Here is a 16,525-nt window from a genome sequence, read left to right on the forward strand (position 1 = left end):
CAGCAAAATAAAAAGTGATTTTACAGATTGCCTTGGATGATGGTACACTTTGCATGCTTGAAGGGGGGTTGGATTAGAAGATCTTTGTGGCCCTTTTCAACATTAAGATTCTATGGTTCCATGACTGGACATAACAGAATGTTACAAGCTTTCTAACATCACTCTTGGAGCTTAGTGCACAGCAGAAGAAAGCGATTTACCACTCCCGATTTCAAGCCAAATTCAGGCTGCCCCCTGGTTTTATTGCATGGTTTTTGTTCCCAAAACCATGATCCGTGTACAGCTTGGCTTCCAAACTGGTCCCTGAAATCACTTTGGCGGCCATTTTTCAAAGTTGGGAGCTTTCCGACTTTGAGAAATGGCCGACTTTGAGAACTGGATCGCGGTTTTGGGGGAAAAAGCCGTGTGATGAGACCAGGGGACAGCCTGAATTTGGCTTGAAATCAGAAGTGGTAAGTCACTTAATTTTGCTGTACCCTAAGCATGATCAGGTGTCCCATCGATGGGTGTGCTGAACAGCAAAACGGAGAAAAGAACAAGGGAAAGGGTATTTTATACTGAGCAGAGGGAAACCACTGTGTAAAGTGTGTGTGTGTGTGTGTGTGTTTTAAGATCTGGTCCTTGCAAATTGGGAGGGACACATGGCTGTGAATGCATATTATTCTCATATTGGCAGCAATCACTCATAGGGGAAAACTGTGAAGAAGCCTGAACTACTTCCAGTTTTTAACAGAAGCAGGCAAAGCACCTTCTGATATGTCTAACAGTATCCACCACTCCAAACCATTACAAAGAATGGGAGTCTGAGGCATCACCTAGGTCCCTAGCAATCCTTTGTCAAGTGTGCAAGATTCATGTGAGCTGTTTAGGTCACCATGCACATCAATGCATGCAGATGGTGGTGGGCTGGGGGAAAGCACAGTTCTGTTATAACCTATGGAGATCTTCTTGTGTGTGGCTGCTGTATCCACTTGCATAAAGGCAATCGCTTGACAATTTAATATCTGAGTAGTGAAATCCAGTTAAAGTGTCAAGAAAACCTTCAAATGGGTATCAGTGAATTGGTCCATCACATTCTATAATACATACATGCACACGGATAAAATATTCCCAAGATAAATGTTGTTCTAAAAAAATAACCAATAATACTTTGAATATATGTGTACACTCAAAAAGTATACATGCAGCCTTTGGCACATTTTCTGTGTATTTGGGTACTTTCAGAAATCACAGAATCAAGGTATAGATAGTGAAAAGTGCAGGAGTCCACTAAAGCTTTTCTATAAAAGCACCTTGATAGACAGATATGTGAACAGTCAGATATATGGAGAAGCTCAAGATTTAAAAACTACAGAAAACTAGCAACTTCAAAATGCTCAGATCTGAATTAAAACCTTTTTTTACAATCCGTTTCATACACTTTATGTATGACTTAATCTTCTTTCATTCTTCAGTAAACTCATTTGATCTACAGCTGAATGCTCTTTCCAGCACTGGGTATAATCCTCTCCACCATTCAGACAATTGGCAAGCTCATCGTGCAGCCCTTCATCTTTGAAATTGCCCCACTGAGACAGAAATTATCCCATTTTAAACACACAGCATCATCGGTTTTGGTAAACTGAATTAGCAATATCCCTTGGATAATGTACACAATCCATTCTTTGAAATGCTAACCAGTTTCTTCTGTTTGCACTAGAGTTTCAGAAGTTACATTCCTTATTGGTCCCTCACCTCTTATATGTATCTTCTCTGCCAATCTCATAGTTTTTCTATATTTGTAAAATGACTTCACACATATAAATATGAATATGTGCTGTTTTCATTTAAGGCTATCCATAGACCATCTGCTATGAAGTATTGACTGGAATTAGTTTTACACCATCCCTGGTGAATACTCACAGGTGGCCCTGGTGGTCCTACTTTTCCAGGGGCTCCTGGCTTCCCTCGGCGTCCCTGGAGAAAAAGACACATAGAAACAAACAGTAACTAGAGAAATCAATACACATTATCCCCAGGGCTAGCCATGTTGGCCATGTAGCAAAGTACAATAACATCCAAAATTCACAAAACAGTGATATATTTATTGGACCAACCAACATACACAAAATACATGTTGCAAGCTTTTGAAGCTCCACTGGCCTCTTTGTCAGGCAAAGATGTTAAAAATCATAAAGGATAAAAGATATGACAAGGTTAGTCACAAGCCTGCATTTTGTCAAGATGTAGCTTTTCTCAGTTCAGATATTATTGGAGGGTCATTCAGGCAAGCAGGGCCCCTCCTCCTTTTGGCCATGTGGGTACTCCAGGAAATAAAATGTAAGTTCCATTAATAAGACAAAAAGAGATGTTCATTTTGGGATCCAAGTTGCTTCCATCCTTTGTGAAGCTACAAGCTTCTCTGTTAGGCATAATATACATTATGACAGCAGGACTTATATGGACTAAAGAAGACATTTATTGTTTAAGAGCAAGATGGTCTTAAACTGTGAAATTTATTCACAGTAAAAATAGCATCCAGTAGTGTGATCTGATACAACAGGTTTATTCCCTGCAGTGCTAAGAACAGTTCCTTAATTTCATGGATCACAGTGGTGAGTTTGCACCTCTTCCATGTCACATCTGGACCTATGGAGAGATGCTTTAATTGAATGGTATAGAGCTCCTTATTTAGTAATTTACAGTTTTGTTCTCATGCTGTGAACTCATGAACCAAAGTTCTCACATTAGTACTGAACATCTTATTTAGGTGGAAAACAATATTCAAGGCCTGGGAAGTTTCTTATTTGTTTTGTTAAGCAAACAAACAGATAATATTATGTCACTATGTCATACTGTAGATAACCCAATTATTTACACACATGCATACACATTTTAAAAGAAAGTCCCTGCCATGACTCATAGTGACTTCCTGAACAAGAGACTTCCAGGACCCCTGTTCTCAAGATGTTTGCTCTGGTCCTGCAGTTTCAGATTGATAGCGATTATCCTGACAACTCAACTTTAATAATCTCTAAGGATCTATTCACAGATCTTTCTGAATCATTTATTTTTTTCTGCAAACAAGGCCAACTATAGTTCTGGTGGCTGTGAAAAAAAAAAAGGGTATGCTCAATGCACATTCCCCATACATTCTCCATTTCCTCTGATAGGCTTTGCTATACCTGACTAGTCTTGTTTCTACTCGTAGTTGCAATGGCTGCCTGTTAGATTATGTTTAAACACTGCTTGGATTCAGCACATGTTATCAACACACCTCATCCCTTATGAAACCTCTCACCTTGGAGACTGAGAGCAGAACCAATGCTACAGGTTGTTTGCAAATATTTTAATGTTCTTCCATGCAGATGGGACACTAGTCTCCCAGAGCCGTTCTTTGTTGTTAGAGAATTAGACTTACATACAAGGTTAACTGAAGAGTGACCTTGTACATGACAGATGGCTGAAACTTTAGGACACTGTTAACATCACCTGCCATGCACATTTTTTTAACCAGACAAAAATTTATAGTTAAAAATTGTTCCAACACATCTATTGCATTTGTCTTGGTTATATGTTTTTGCTAAGTGGGAGGTCTGACAGCTGCTCAGAATATGCCACTTCATGTTAACATGTGTTTTCTGGCTCTCATGTTTGAGTATTGTGGAATATACTACTTTGATTCTTTACACAAACACTCCTGTAGACCTAATATCAGTGGAAGTTTTTTAAAATCTGCCTCAGTAAGGATTACATAAATATTACATCTATTAAAGCAGGTTGGGCAAATACAATAAAGCCAGGATTCAATTTCCAGAGCTCAAGGTGTATAACTTCTTTTTTGTGGGTTTTTAATTTTTTTTAACTTAAAATTACATTAGCATTAGATATAAACCGTGCGATACTTTTGCCTTAGGTTCACCATAAATTGGAAATACATACGTTTTCAAATATCACTGTATCAGATGTACCTATAAAGAGCTTGAGCAGAAGTTGGAAAAGGGAGTGCCATAGATGCTCTGAATAATGATTAAAATGAACCACAGCAAAGCTTTCTGGGTTACTCCCCCACAAGTACTTGGATGTGAGCACCTTCACCTTTTACAGAAATGTTGACTGTCACTGTTTTTCTCTTTCTGCTGATTATGTCTTCTTTTTTTCAAGACAAGTTGTCACTTTGTTACATACTGCTACATAGCCAAAGAGATGTGGCTATATTATGATGCCGCTGAAAGGAGACACAGTCTATTCAGAGGAAATGTTCCCTAGACTGGCATATGGAATAGTGTAGTCAATCAGGGATCATGTAGTGAAGTAAACATAAAAGCATAGAAAACAGATTACTCAGAGCAGTAAGGTAAAGGTAAGGGTTCCCCCTTTGAAGTGATTGTCTAGTTGTGTCCAACTGTAGGGGGAGATGTTCATTTCCGTTACTAAGCCAAAGAGCCAGCGTGGTCAAAGACGACTTTGTGATCATGTGGCCAACATGACTGCATAGAACCCTGTTACCTTCCCACCATTAATACCAGCACCAGACACCATAGTAAGGAATGCTGGGAGCTGCAGTCCCACAACATTTGGAGTGTTGCTCAGTCTCTGCTGTTGATCTAAACCTAGGCTTTCTTTGCCAACCATAATGAAATGCTACACATATGTGCTGAAGTGTTATAATTGAATCGTAAATAATTTAAAATAAATTATACTTAAAATAGACCGTCTGGATTTTTAAAATCGAACATTGTTAACAATTTTAGAAACACTTTGGTGTTCCTGTCTGTTACTTAGTGTGCACTGGGTTTAGAGTGACACTTCAAACCAGTGCAGTCTAAACAAAGTAGCAGGGAAGTGTTAAGCCACCAAAGATGGGATTTTGACTGACAGGCGCAACTGCGACTCGGGTGCTAATTACTACAGGAAAACATTATAGAAGACCCTGCAAGCTTTTAAGAAAAATCTTTTCTAATAAGGTTTGTGAAGGATATTGCAAAGTTAAAGTATTATTATTATTATTATTCCCTAAATTGGGACCCAATCCGATTTACAACTATTAAAAAAAATTGTTAAAAATGCACAAGATACAAAAGTTAAAACACAATTTTTAAAAAGCCAGTTTAGAACATAGGTTATTAAACAATCTAGAACAACAATTAGCAATACCCAGCACCTTGTGCAGGATGGGTCTTTTATAAATAAATGCCTATTGGAATAGAAAAAATATTGTACAGTAGACATAATAAATAGTCCACCCAAACCATTGTGTAGTTCAGTCATTAGTCATGTGTCTACTGGAACATACTGGGTTTTTTTAGTCTTTTTCTGAATAATCACTGTTATAATAAATATTTTTATGATTATTATTATGATTGTAATAGCTTTATTGTTTAGCTTGTTTTGAGTGATGTTTTGAGAGATGCCTCAAATCAGGAGAGAACTGAACAAATAAAATAAGTCTATCAGTGGTTATACATATACACAGGCACAATGGTAAAATAAATATGGTTAAGGAGGTAAAGGTTCCTATGCCAGAAATAGCACAACAGGACATATATCATAAGGAAAATCCTATCTGTAACCATTTTTCTTCTCTGTTTATAATTTACTTAGTATTTTAGAGTCTTTCTAGACTTCACAGAGTTGAATGTTATAAAGAATAAGGACTGGTTACATATAATCCATTGATTATCTTTCTGTCTATGGAGTGTATGGATAACATAAACCCTGTGAAGATATTTCTGTGCATATCCCCAACTCTCATTAAATGAGTAGTGTTGATACGGCCAGGGTTAAGATATTTTGCTACCTGGAGCAAAACAGCAAATGGCATCTTCTCCCATCTCAAGGTGTATAATAGCCAAAGTCCAGCAAGTTATTTTTGCATATGAGACATAAAATAATTGAAATGTCTCACCACATGACTGGCAGTCAAAATACAACCCCCCCCCCCCACACACACACATAGAAAATTTTCCTACTCCTTCAATATCTGCTGCCTGAGGCATCTGCCTCACTCCGCTAATAGTAGACCCTGCTTGCCCTGTGTTTTCTTCTCCCCAGAAATTCCTGTATTTGTTCTAACAGTAGGGGACAAATTAGCTGGAGGAGACAGAGAAACCAAACGTTTCTCCTATGCTGCCACTAAAATTTAAACATCCAGGTAGTATACAGTTAATCTCTCAGTAATACAGAATGAAGAATTCTGCAGTATCGATCAAATAGGCTTATTGTTATATTTTGACACTTATACAAAATAGCTTCAGTTCATAATTGTATTTTCGGCAATATGTGATGAAAATTCACAAAAGATCATTTTTTCTGGCTGATGTTGTTTGTTCAGCATAAAAGACCAGACACTTTACTATATGTAGTTTTATGCTTTATCATCTAAAAGAAAAATTCACTCATCCCAGTCAAACAGAGCATGAGTACAGCAGGCAAGGATAAGGGCAAGTTGCCCTGTATGGATGGAACTGTCTACCACTAGTGATCAGTGGGATGCCAGCATACAATGCTCCAACTATTGACATATCATACACAGAACATATACTTACACACATAGCTCCCCATAGAGAAATGAATAACTGAACTAGTCAGGATAAGGCCAGGCTTTTTTAAAACCATCTTGACTTTTTCCCCATAAAGGGCAATATAGAAATTTTATTAATAAAAAGGGTAAGCTGATTGCAATATGTGCATGCCTATGGTGATAAAGTTATAAAAACCTATTGCAGTTAAATGAAAGACCTGAACATTTGTGAAAAGGAAATATTACTTTTCCCATCTTATTCTAATTAATCTGCACCAGGGAAAGGCAGGGTTAACAGCAAGATGCATGAATCAGCTTATTTCTCCTCACAGTTACTGCTAGATGGAGAGCTCCTAGTGTTGCCAGTCAAAGGAAGAGTTGCAGCTGTTCCCTCTTTTCTTCCTTAACTTATATTTTCTGGAAAGCAAAGCAAAGAACAGAGGGATCAAGAAAATACAGATGGGTTACATATAGAAGGTAATGTTGTCTGGATGCCCTGTCCAATTCTGTGAATGAGGTAGGCTGAGTGCACCATAAACAAGGCTAACTTGGAGGCAGTCTGTGACCTGTCTGCATGGACCAAATACAATGGCGTCCCTCCATCCTCTTGCCAGGGAGTCTGGACAATACAGGACCCAATCCCTGAGTCTGGTACCAATAGTCCAGGGCTGTTCAGCACCAAACCCGGGGCATGCTCCCCTTATCACTAAATGCATCTGAGGAAGTAGATTGAAGTCTACGAAAACTCATGCTGCCAACTTCTTTCAGTTAGTCTCAAAGGTGCTACAAGATCACACTACATACTGATTCTACAGACTAACATGGCTATATCTTTGAATTCCCCCCTTATCATTTTTTTTTAATGTCACTGATTGTTCCAGATCTTCCCATAAGGTCCAGAGCCCTTTGTTGTGATGCCAGGCTGTTGTTTAAAACATATCCTGCTGTGTCACCTGGTGCCACTGTGGTGAACCACTCATTCTGAGGTCAGAATGAGGTGCCCAGCCATGTGATTGATGGGCACCTTGTTTTGACTTCAGAATGACTTGCTGTACCACCAGCCATGCCAGGTGGCACAATGGGATGTACAGGCGAACAGCTGCCTAGCATCACAACAGAGGGCCTCAGATAACAGGGGGAAGCTGGGGAAACTCTAGGCCCAGGATAGTCCAGACTGCTCCCAAAATATCCCAGCCCATGCTGATACCACCCTAGAGAGCAAATATAAGAGGTATTTGTTTTTAGACTGGCAAGCAAATCTTATAATCCCAAAGCACTTCAGTTCAATTTGAGATAAATGAGCTAGGCCTGGAAAGATACTAAAAGTCATCATTAGTCGATGTGAACAATGAATCAAAGACTTATCCAGGGAATGAACAGCCTTTTAATATATGCCATAACATTCAAAATCTGCATCCAGATGGTATGTGTACCTTCCTGTATTCTGTTTCCTTTCCAAATAGCTGCTGTTTTTCACACTGTAAAACGTTTGCATATGGGCAACATACTTGGAAATGTAAGTGATTGAAGACTGCAAATTCTTAAACTTGAGGAAATGTTTCTAAACTCTCTTTCCAGTGAAAAGTTGCACTGAATTCTGTGTGTAGGATTCATAGCAAAAATATAAATGTCTTGCCCTCCATCTAGCCCTGTTCCCAGAAACCAGCCAGATGGCTGAGCAACATTTGTACAAATGTTAGGACATTAGTACTACAATTTTAAGTAATTGCATGAAGGTTTTTTTTAAAAGCCACTTTAGAACTGTGACATCACTATCTCAGGGCCAAACTAGGCATGGTGATAACTCAGGGATCATAATTAATATTTGATTATTATTATTATTATTATTATTATATAAGCAGCAGCTTTTGCAAAGCCTGAGTGGTTTGCAGATGGGTTGGGAGACTTTTATTCCTTCTCTGCCACTCTGTCCTTCCACATGTTCTTAATCTATCTGCATCTCAAGGGAATGTCTTACTGGTGCCAATGGAAGTTTCCTATGAAATCCAAAAGTGGCTTTGAAGAAAAGATTTGGAATGGGAGGATCATGATGGGGAAAGTAAAATAACTCCTTCTTGCCAGCCCAAAGTTCAAAAGCTGCCAGGCTTGTGTGTGTGGATGGGTGCATTTGCTGGCCTATGGCAACCCCATGAATTTCAAAGGCTTGAGATAATTTATGTTTAGCCTAGAGTGTACACGGCTTGTTAGTGCTCAATCAATGGTTTCCACGCTGGGATTTCTAGAAGATGTTAGACTACAAACTCTCATAATCCTTGGCTACTGGTCATGCTGGAAAAACTTATAGATGTGGGGGTTATTATAACCAGCATGGTATAGTGGTTTGAGTGTTGGACTATGACTCTGGAAACCAGAGTTTGAATCCTGGCTCAGCCATATAAACCCACTGGGCAAGCCACACTCTCTCAGCCGCAGAGGATGGCAATGGCAAAACCCCTGTGAAAAACACTTGCCTAGAAAACCCTATGACAGGTTTGCCTTAGGGTCACCATAAATGGGAAACAATTTGAAGGCACACAACAACAAAAACATAGTTATTATAGATTTGGGGGTTATTACAGTTGTTATAGATTTGGAGTGGGCCTGGAGAAATTATCATCTAGTTCAGGAAGAAACTTGGGGGATTTGCTTATCTCTAAACACAAATAATTATGTTAAAAGTTGCACTTAACAGTTTAATTTTACTTGATTACAGAACTTTGTCAACAAATATTGCTTATAGTGCATTATTATACTCAGAGTCTGAAATGCCCATTTTAAAACTTTTCCATCTGTCCTTTCCACACATGGCTGTGACTGTGCAACTGTGTTCATGTCAGGAACTGCTGGTGACTGCTATGTGGCAAGCCATGTTACTACAGATTTTCGTGGAAGACCCTTCAGAGTAAGATTGGAAATAATATTCCAAAATATGCAATAATAGTAAAAAAGGGAGTTTCCTGGGCGTTGGGAATTTCAGTGTAGAGGGTTCCGATGCATTGAGAATCTTCACAATTCAGGGCTTTTCTGCACAAGAAATCTCCCATGTGGGTTTGTTGCACAGAAAGGTCCTGTACTAGAAACAGTCTGAGAACTGTGCAGCTTTTGAGGATTTTCTTGAATTTCTTTCTTGAAGAAAAAGGCTAAGATTATGGATTGATATTTTCAGGAATTGAATTCATGAAGATTTACATCCATGTCCTAAGCTGACTCTTCCCTAGGGTGGTTAATTCCAGGGCATAAAAGAGTACAAGAGGGCTGGTTTCCTAGCTCAGTGGCACTTCTCTTCAATAGTAAAAGCTCTCTGAGCTCTGGTGTGTCATTTATTTTTATCCTGCCTTCCTCTTGCCCTCTGATCCACTGTGTTTCAGTCCTGAATCCAGATTTTAGGTTCTTGGCTCACTCCAGATTGCTCCCATGGCCCAGACCTGACATTCAGGCTGAATCTAGAAAAATGAACTCATTACTGTTCTGGTATTTTACCACTGCAAAATGCATATTTTTATGCTTCTGATGAAAAGAAGACTCTCATTCTCTACAAAAGAAAAATAAAATCTAATGGAAAACTACACATTTAAACTGTATGTTTCACCTGCAATTTATACAGTTCTGAACTAGCGATGGGACATTAGCACATTTGCAAACCCCACACTAGTATCCCCATATGCTTAGACAATGTTAAGAAATCTTTGCATATTTAGCACCCAAAAAACCTGGAAGGGTGGGGAAATGCATTTGAATGAATGCTCTTAGAACCTCAAATTGCAGTCAGATACACACATGGGGCTGTTGTTTGTTTGTAGATAGTTTTGGGAGAATAACGGTTCCCAACAATGCATTCCCAGATGTTTTTGTCACAGGCTCCATCCAGTATAGGTCATGGTGAAGGTTTTTGGGAGTTGTAGCCCAGCAAATTCTGAGATCCTTTCACACAACACAATTATAGCAATATGATTCCACTTTACCTATAGCTGCAATATCCTCTGGAATCCATGTGGGCATGTACTGTAGTTTTGTCTGAGAAACTAAAGCTCTCTGGCTGGGACTTTTAAATAACCTACTGTGAATTGCCAGTTCCAGGATGCCATCAGGTGGACCATGGCAGTTAAAGTGGAATTACAGCACTATAACTGTGCCATGTGAAAGGGCCTCTGAGAAATCATAGGTTAAGAACTGCTGATAAAGAGAATAATTTTCTTGTGCTTGCTGAAGCAACAGATTCCTGGAACAATTTTACAACCTTGTTAGCTGTTTTCTAGACAAAGCTTTGAACTTTCCTTAAACAAAGCAGGGAGGGAGGGAGGGAGGGACTGAGAGAGAGATCTGTCCAAGATTTCCCATGGGAAATAACTGTTCCACATCTTTGGCTGATTACACACATTACTGAGCCAGTATGAAAGTTCATTTTGAAGAAGAGTGGGTGCATCCTCTTCTCTAGCTCATGAAAATCATCACATGTAATATGGTTGCCTCATCTGAATTATTCTTTCTGCTGTGTCATTAGACACAACAAGTGGACATCTCAGGTAAAAAAATCAGCTGGGAGTTTGCCTTTCCAGAAAGTATTTCAAATTGTGCAATTCAGATCACCTAGGTTTTGCTGATTTCCTCTCTCACCTACATCTGATTCTACCCTGGCATGCACCTCAATCCTGACACAGTTTCAAGGAGGCATAAATGGGTAGGAGGGATCAGGAAAAAATGAGCGCCTCCCAAAACAAGAGGAAGTGTTTTCTGCTATTATTATAAATGGGGTCTGTTTACGTGGATTCAAAACAAAAACCCAATACCGCCCCCTCAAAGCCTTGTCTCCCAGAAACACTAACACTTGAGAAAATGTTTAAATCATTTCTGGTTGATTTAGGTAAGTAGATTCTGAGCTTCATTTCAGCTGTGTCAAAATGAATCTGAACAACTGTAATGTGGTTTGAAAGGTCCATGCAATAACATTTTCACATGGCTTGGAGTTCAAATTAATGGGAATGCCTTTTCGTGTGGTTTGGTTTTCACTAAAAATGCAAAGGAGGAGTTGTTCCACTATTCCTTTACACCTCTAAATGAGTTTGCATGTTCATTTTGTCCATGAAATTAGCTCTAAATGGGGAGGTGGAAATTAATTGGAAAAGTGTAGCAAAAATGAAAGAGGTGCAGATACTATCTTTCTTCAGCATAGAAACTGATTATAATTAGATATGAAGTCACATTTAAATGTATTAACAGATATGAGCTAATGCAGAGATGATGGGGTATCATTTTTAAATGAACTGGTCTTTGTTGAAGAGTGCCTTTTCAAATCCTAAGATGATTTACTATCGTTTCCAGGCACTGTGGAAAGAAAATGCTGGGCAACCTTCTTCTTTTCTGTAGCTCAACCATGGCCAGAACATTAAATTGCCAGCTGGACTGTCTTAGTTCAGTGATTGACTCTCATGTGACCAGGATAAAACCAGAAAACATGCAGGATATCTACATACTCTTAATGTTCTTACTTCCTCTTTCAAAAAAGTCACATCTTTTTCCCACACACATATTGCACTGAACATGGTAGGAGATTTAATGTTTCCATCCAATCCTGAGATCCAGAACTCCTGGGTTTGCTGTATAGGATTCCCCACTTCACTTGTGAGCTTCTCCCCTGTCTCTTCTCCTTCCAGTATGGCATAGGGAAAGTCACTCTTATCTATGATCAGTGACTGGAGATAAGAGGGAACTTGATCACATTTAAGCTTTGGATACTGTATATAGTCACTCATCCCTCAGGATGAGATGGTGTGAAAATTTGAGTTCATGTTTTCAAAGTTAATTTCTATGGTTTACTTTTGAGCAAGTAAACATAGAATTAAACTGCATTTTCTGTATTTGGTAGGAAAATGTTTACACTATTACAAATTACCCTTGGCCTCATCTTCTAATGATCTTTAGACACCCACCCAGCTTTGGATTCACCTACTCTAGTCCTAACCCTGCTCCTGCATTCTTAAGCCATACACACATCTGGAATGTAGACCTTTCCTGAAATAGAATTGCACTACTAGATCCAAAAAGATTGCCATCCAATCCTGTTGTTACTTCTGTTGTTGTTGTTGTTGTTGTTGTGTGCCTTCAAGTCTTCCCCACTGCCATTCCCTTCTCCTTTGGTGTTATGTCTTTTCAGATTGTAATCCTAAAGGCAGGGGACTATCAAATTACATATCTGTAAGGAGCTCTGAGAGCCTTCTTGGCTGAAAAGTAGGGTATAAATACTCTAAATAAATGAATAAGAAATTCCCTAAGGCATATCATAGGGTTTTCTTGGCAAGATTTGTTCAGAGAGGGTTTGCCTTCCTGTGCAATTCAGAGAATGTGATTTGCCCAAGGTTGCCCAGGTGGTTTCCATGGCTGAGCGGGGATTTGAGCCCTGGTCTCCAGAATCCTTGTCCAATGCTCAGACTACAACACCATGTGGGCTCTCATCCAACTCTGTTGTGGTTGTTATCCTCCACTGCACTGCTTAGGTCCTGCAAATTCAGGCCTTGTAACCTTCTTGATTGAGTCTGTCCATCTGGTTTGTGGTCTTACTCTCTTTCTACTGCTGCCTATTTTTCCTAGCACTATTGTCTTTTCTACGGAGTCATGCTTTCTCCTATGTGGCCAAAGCATGACAGCCTCAATTTAGTCATTGTGGATTCCAGGGAGATTTCAGGCTTGATTTGTTCTATGTCTCAATTATTTGTCCTTATGGACATCCACAATATCCTCATTATTCTTCTCCAGCACCACATCTCGGATGAATTCATTTTCTTCTTATCTGCTTTCTTCACTTTTCAACTCTCACATTCATACATGATAATAGGGAATACAGTGTATTTGGCGATTCTGATTTTAGTGCTCAGTTGTACATCTTTGCACTTAATAATAATAATAATAATAATACATTTTATTTATATTTCCCTGTGGATCGAGGCAGGATTACAACCAAAATAAAATCAACAATATAAGATGCAAAATATAATTATCTAAAATACAATCAATAAAACAGACAGCAATACTGCTACCAATAATTAAAAATGACCAAATCGTTGTCTGTTTTCCATGCTATCTAGTCAGAAGTGGGAGTATGCTTTGAAATCAGCTATAGAAGATCAGATGGATAGACCTGCTGGAAGAGATCCATCTTAAGTGCCTTCTTAAAGGCTTCAAAGGTGGTAATAATACAGCTCTCTTCCGGTGAGTTGCTCCATAGTTTAGGGGCCGCGGCTGTGAACACTTTATGGGAAGTTGTAGCTAGTCTAGTTTTCATATATTCTAATAATTTCTTCCCTGATGTTCTGAGAGTGCGGGGCGGACTGTGTAGGGAGAGGCGTTCCCTTAAGTAACTCAGGCCCAAGCCATGTAGGGCTTTAAAGGTAATAACCAACACTTTGTATTCCGCCCAGAAGCTGATCAGCAGCCAATGTAGAGATTTTAATATTGGAGTAATATGATCTGATCTAGATGTTCCCATGATCAGTCTGGCTGCAGCATTTTGGATCAATTGAAGCTTCTGAACTTGGTACAAAGGTAGCCCCATGTAGAGCGCATTACAGAAATCAAAGTGAGAGGTTGCCAGTGCATGTACCACTGCATCAAGGTCCCTCTAAGAGGGGCCAGATAGGGGCACAGTTGGCATCTCAACCAAAGTTGGTACCAAGCACTCCTGGCCACCGCCTCCACGTGAGATGATTACTTTAGGACCGTGATGGCGAACCCGTGGCACGGTTTCACCAGGCACGGGGGCGAGGGAGAAGGTGGAACGGGCGCGTGCCCATTCTGCCTCCTCCCTGCCATTTTCGGGCCTCCCTCTGTCTCTCTGAGAGAGCGGGAAGCCAGAAAATGGCGCCTGGGAGGAGGAGACAGAGGTGCATGCACGTCTGTCTCCTCCTCCCAGCCCTCTTCCCTCCCGGCTTGCCTTGGCTCGCTGGGAAAGGGCTCCGCGGAGCCCTTTCCCGGCTAGCGAAGGCCGAGGAGGAGGCAGCTGGGACGCGTGCCCAGCCGCCTCCTCCTCCTCCCGGCTTGGGAGGAAGCCTTGGCCTCCTCTCAGGCCGGGAAAGAGCACGGAGGCCCCCTGGCATCGCGGCGATTGCCGCGGTGCCAAGGGGCCTCCCCCTCCTCTCTGCTTGGGAGGAAGCCTTGGCCTCCTCTCAGGCCGGGAAAGAGCACGGGGGCCCCCTGGCATCGTGGCGATCGCCGCGGTGCCAAGGGGCCTCCTCTTCCTACCAGCTTGGGAGGAAGCCTCGGCCTCCTCTCAGGCCGGGAAAGAGCACGGGGGCCGCCTGGCATCGCGGCGCTCCTCCTTCACCCGGCTTGGGAGGAAGCCTCGGCCTCCTCTCAGGCCGGGAAAGAGCGCGGGGGCCGCCTGGCATCGCGGCAATCGCCGCGGTGCCAAGGGGCCTCCTTCTCCTCCCGGCTTGGGAGGAAGCCTCGGCCTCCTCTCAGGCCGGGAAAGAACGCGGGGGCCGCCTGGCATCGCGGCGATCGCCACGGTGCCACGCGGCCTCCTCCTCCTCCCAGCTTGCCTTGGCTCGCCAGGAAAGGGCTCCGCAGGGCCCTTTCCCGGCAAGCTAAGGCCGAGAAGGAGGCGGCTGGGATGCGTCCCAGCCACCTCCTCCTCCTCCCAGCTTGCCTTCCCTTGCCAGGAAAGGGCTCTGCGGAGGCCTTTCCCAGCGAGTGACAGAAGGGCGAGGGCCCTTTTGCTGGCCTCTGACAGCCCCAGGAGGGACCCTCAGGGGCCGGCAAACACCAGGGGAGGAGCCAGAGGCTCCCTCCCTCTGAAAAGGGGGCAGAAGCCCCACCCCCTGGAGGGCGGAAGCCCCGCCCCAGCACCCACCCACCCCATCCTGGGGGTAGAAGCCCCGCCCCCGGCACGCGACCTCATAAAGGTTAGCCATCACTGCTTTAGGATCTTATTGAGGTCTTTCACAGCTGCCCTTCCCATTCCTAGTCTTCTTCTGATTTCTTGACTGCAGTCTTCATTCTGATCAATGTTTGATTCTAGGTATGGGAATTCTTTGAATTTGACTGCATTGTCTAGGTTCAATTTATGTAGCTCCTCCATGGTCATTATTATTTTTTCTTTATGTTCAGCAATAAGCCTGCCTTTGCACTTTCTTCTTTAACCTTCCTTACTAATTGTTCCAACTCTATGAAATTTTCCACTAACATTATGGTATCATCTGTATATCTTAGATTGTTGATGTTTCTTCCTCCTATCTTCACTCCTCCTTCTTGTAGTTCTAAACCTGCTCTTCGTATGATCTAAACTCAGGACTGAATGCACTTTTCTAAAAGAATCAGCTAGCCAAAAAGTTCGATATAAAATAAAAAATCTGATCAGTGGTTAAAAGAAGATATTCAGTATCTCTAATGTAAAACCTAAAAGATGATACAGAAATATTCCCATCCTTTTTTTCATGTATAGAATCTATGCATAGTTGAGGAATTTTTGACAATGCTTGATGCTATCAGCACAGAGAAACCTCAGATGGACTATCTGCAACTAAACAATACATCTTTTCAAGTCAAAACAGCCTATTCTTTGTAATGGAGTCAAGGTGCATGCATGATGATCCTACAAAGCAAAGGATCGTTTCTCATCTTTTTTTTTTTTTCTGTAAAGGATAAATTCATTTCCATCTCCACAGCAAACGTTCATTCCATCTGCAAGTCAAAGGGTGACTGGCTTAAACTATGAACCAAATGTAAGATGCCTGCTACTGTGGTGGAAATTCCTTGTTGAAATAAAAAGGTATAGAAAGATGGAGTCACCTTTGTCAGCCAGAGAGATGGTTTTTGAAATAAAGGCTTGGAGTTTAGAAAAACTAGAGCAAAGGAATAATGAGTGCATCTTGACCTGGATGGAAGCTGGCACCAGTAAAAAAGACATAACATAAACTACTGAGATAAGGACATTCAGAAGCAAGGTTAGGAGGAAAGCTACTAAATTCCTACAGGAGGGGGTAAGGAGTGATGATGCAGTTTTAATGTATGCATGTATTTCTGTTCTGATTG

The 16,525-nt window shown here is 41.2% G+C and overlaps 1 protein-coding gene across 1 annotated transcript in view; it reads right to left on the reverse strand.

Moving 5' to 3' along the window:
• COL19A1 (collagen type XIX alpha 1 chain) overlaps nt 1–16,525 on the reverse strand; it is a 294,427-nt gene that overhangs the window by 119,927 nt on the left and 157,975 nt on the right. The window contains exon 17 of the mRNA XM_089530985.1: nt 1,903–1,956. Within this exon, the coding sequence (XP_089387111.1) occupies nt 1,903–1,956 (54 nt within the window). The remainder of the gene's footprint in view (nt 1–1,902; nt 1,957–16,525) is intronic.

Source organism: Sceloporus occidentalis, unplaced genomic scaffold (genome assembly GCF_023333645.1).
Source record: "Sceloporus occidentalis isolate IW3139 unplaced genomic scaffold, rSceOcc1.0.p SCAF_6, whole genome shotgun sequence".
Lineage (NCBI taxonomy): Eukaryota > Metazoa > Chordata > Lepidosauria > Squamata > Phrynosomatidae > Sceloporus > Sceloporus occidentalis.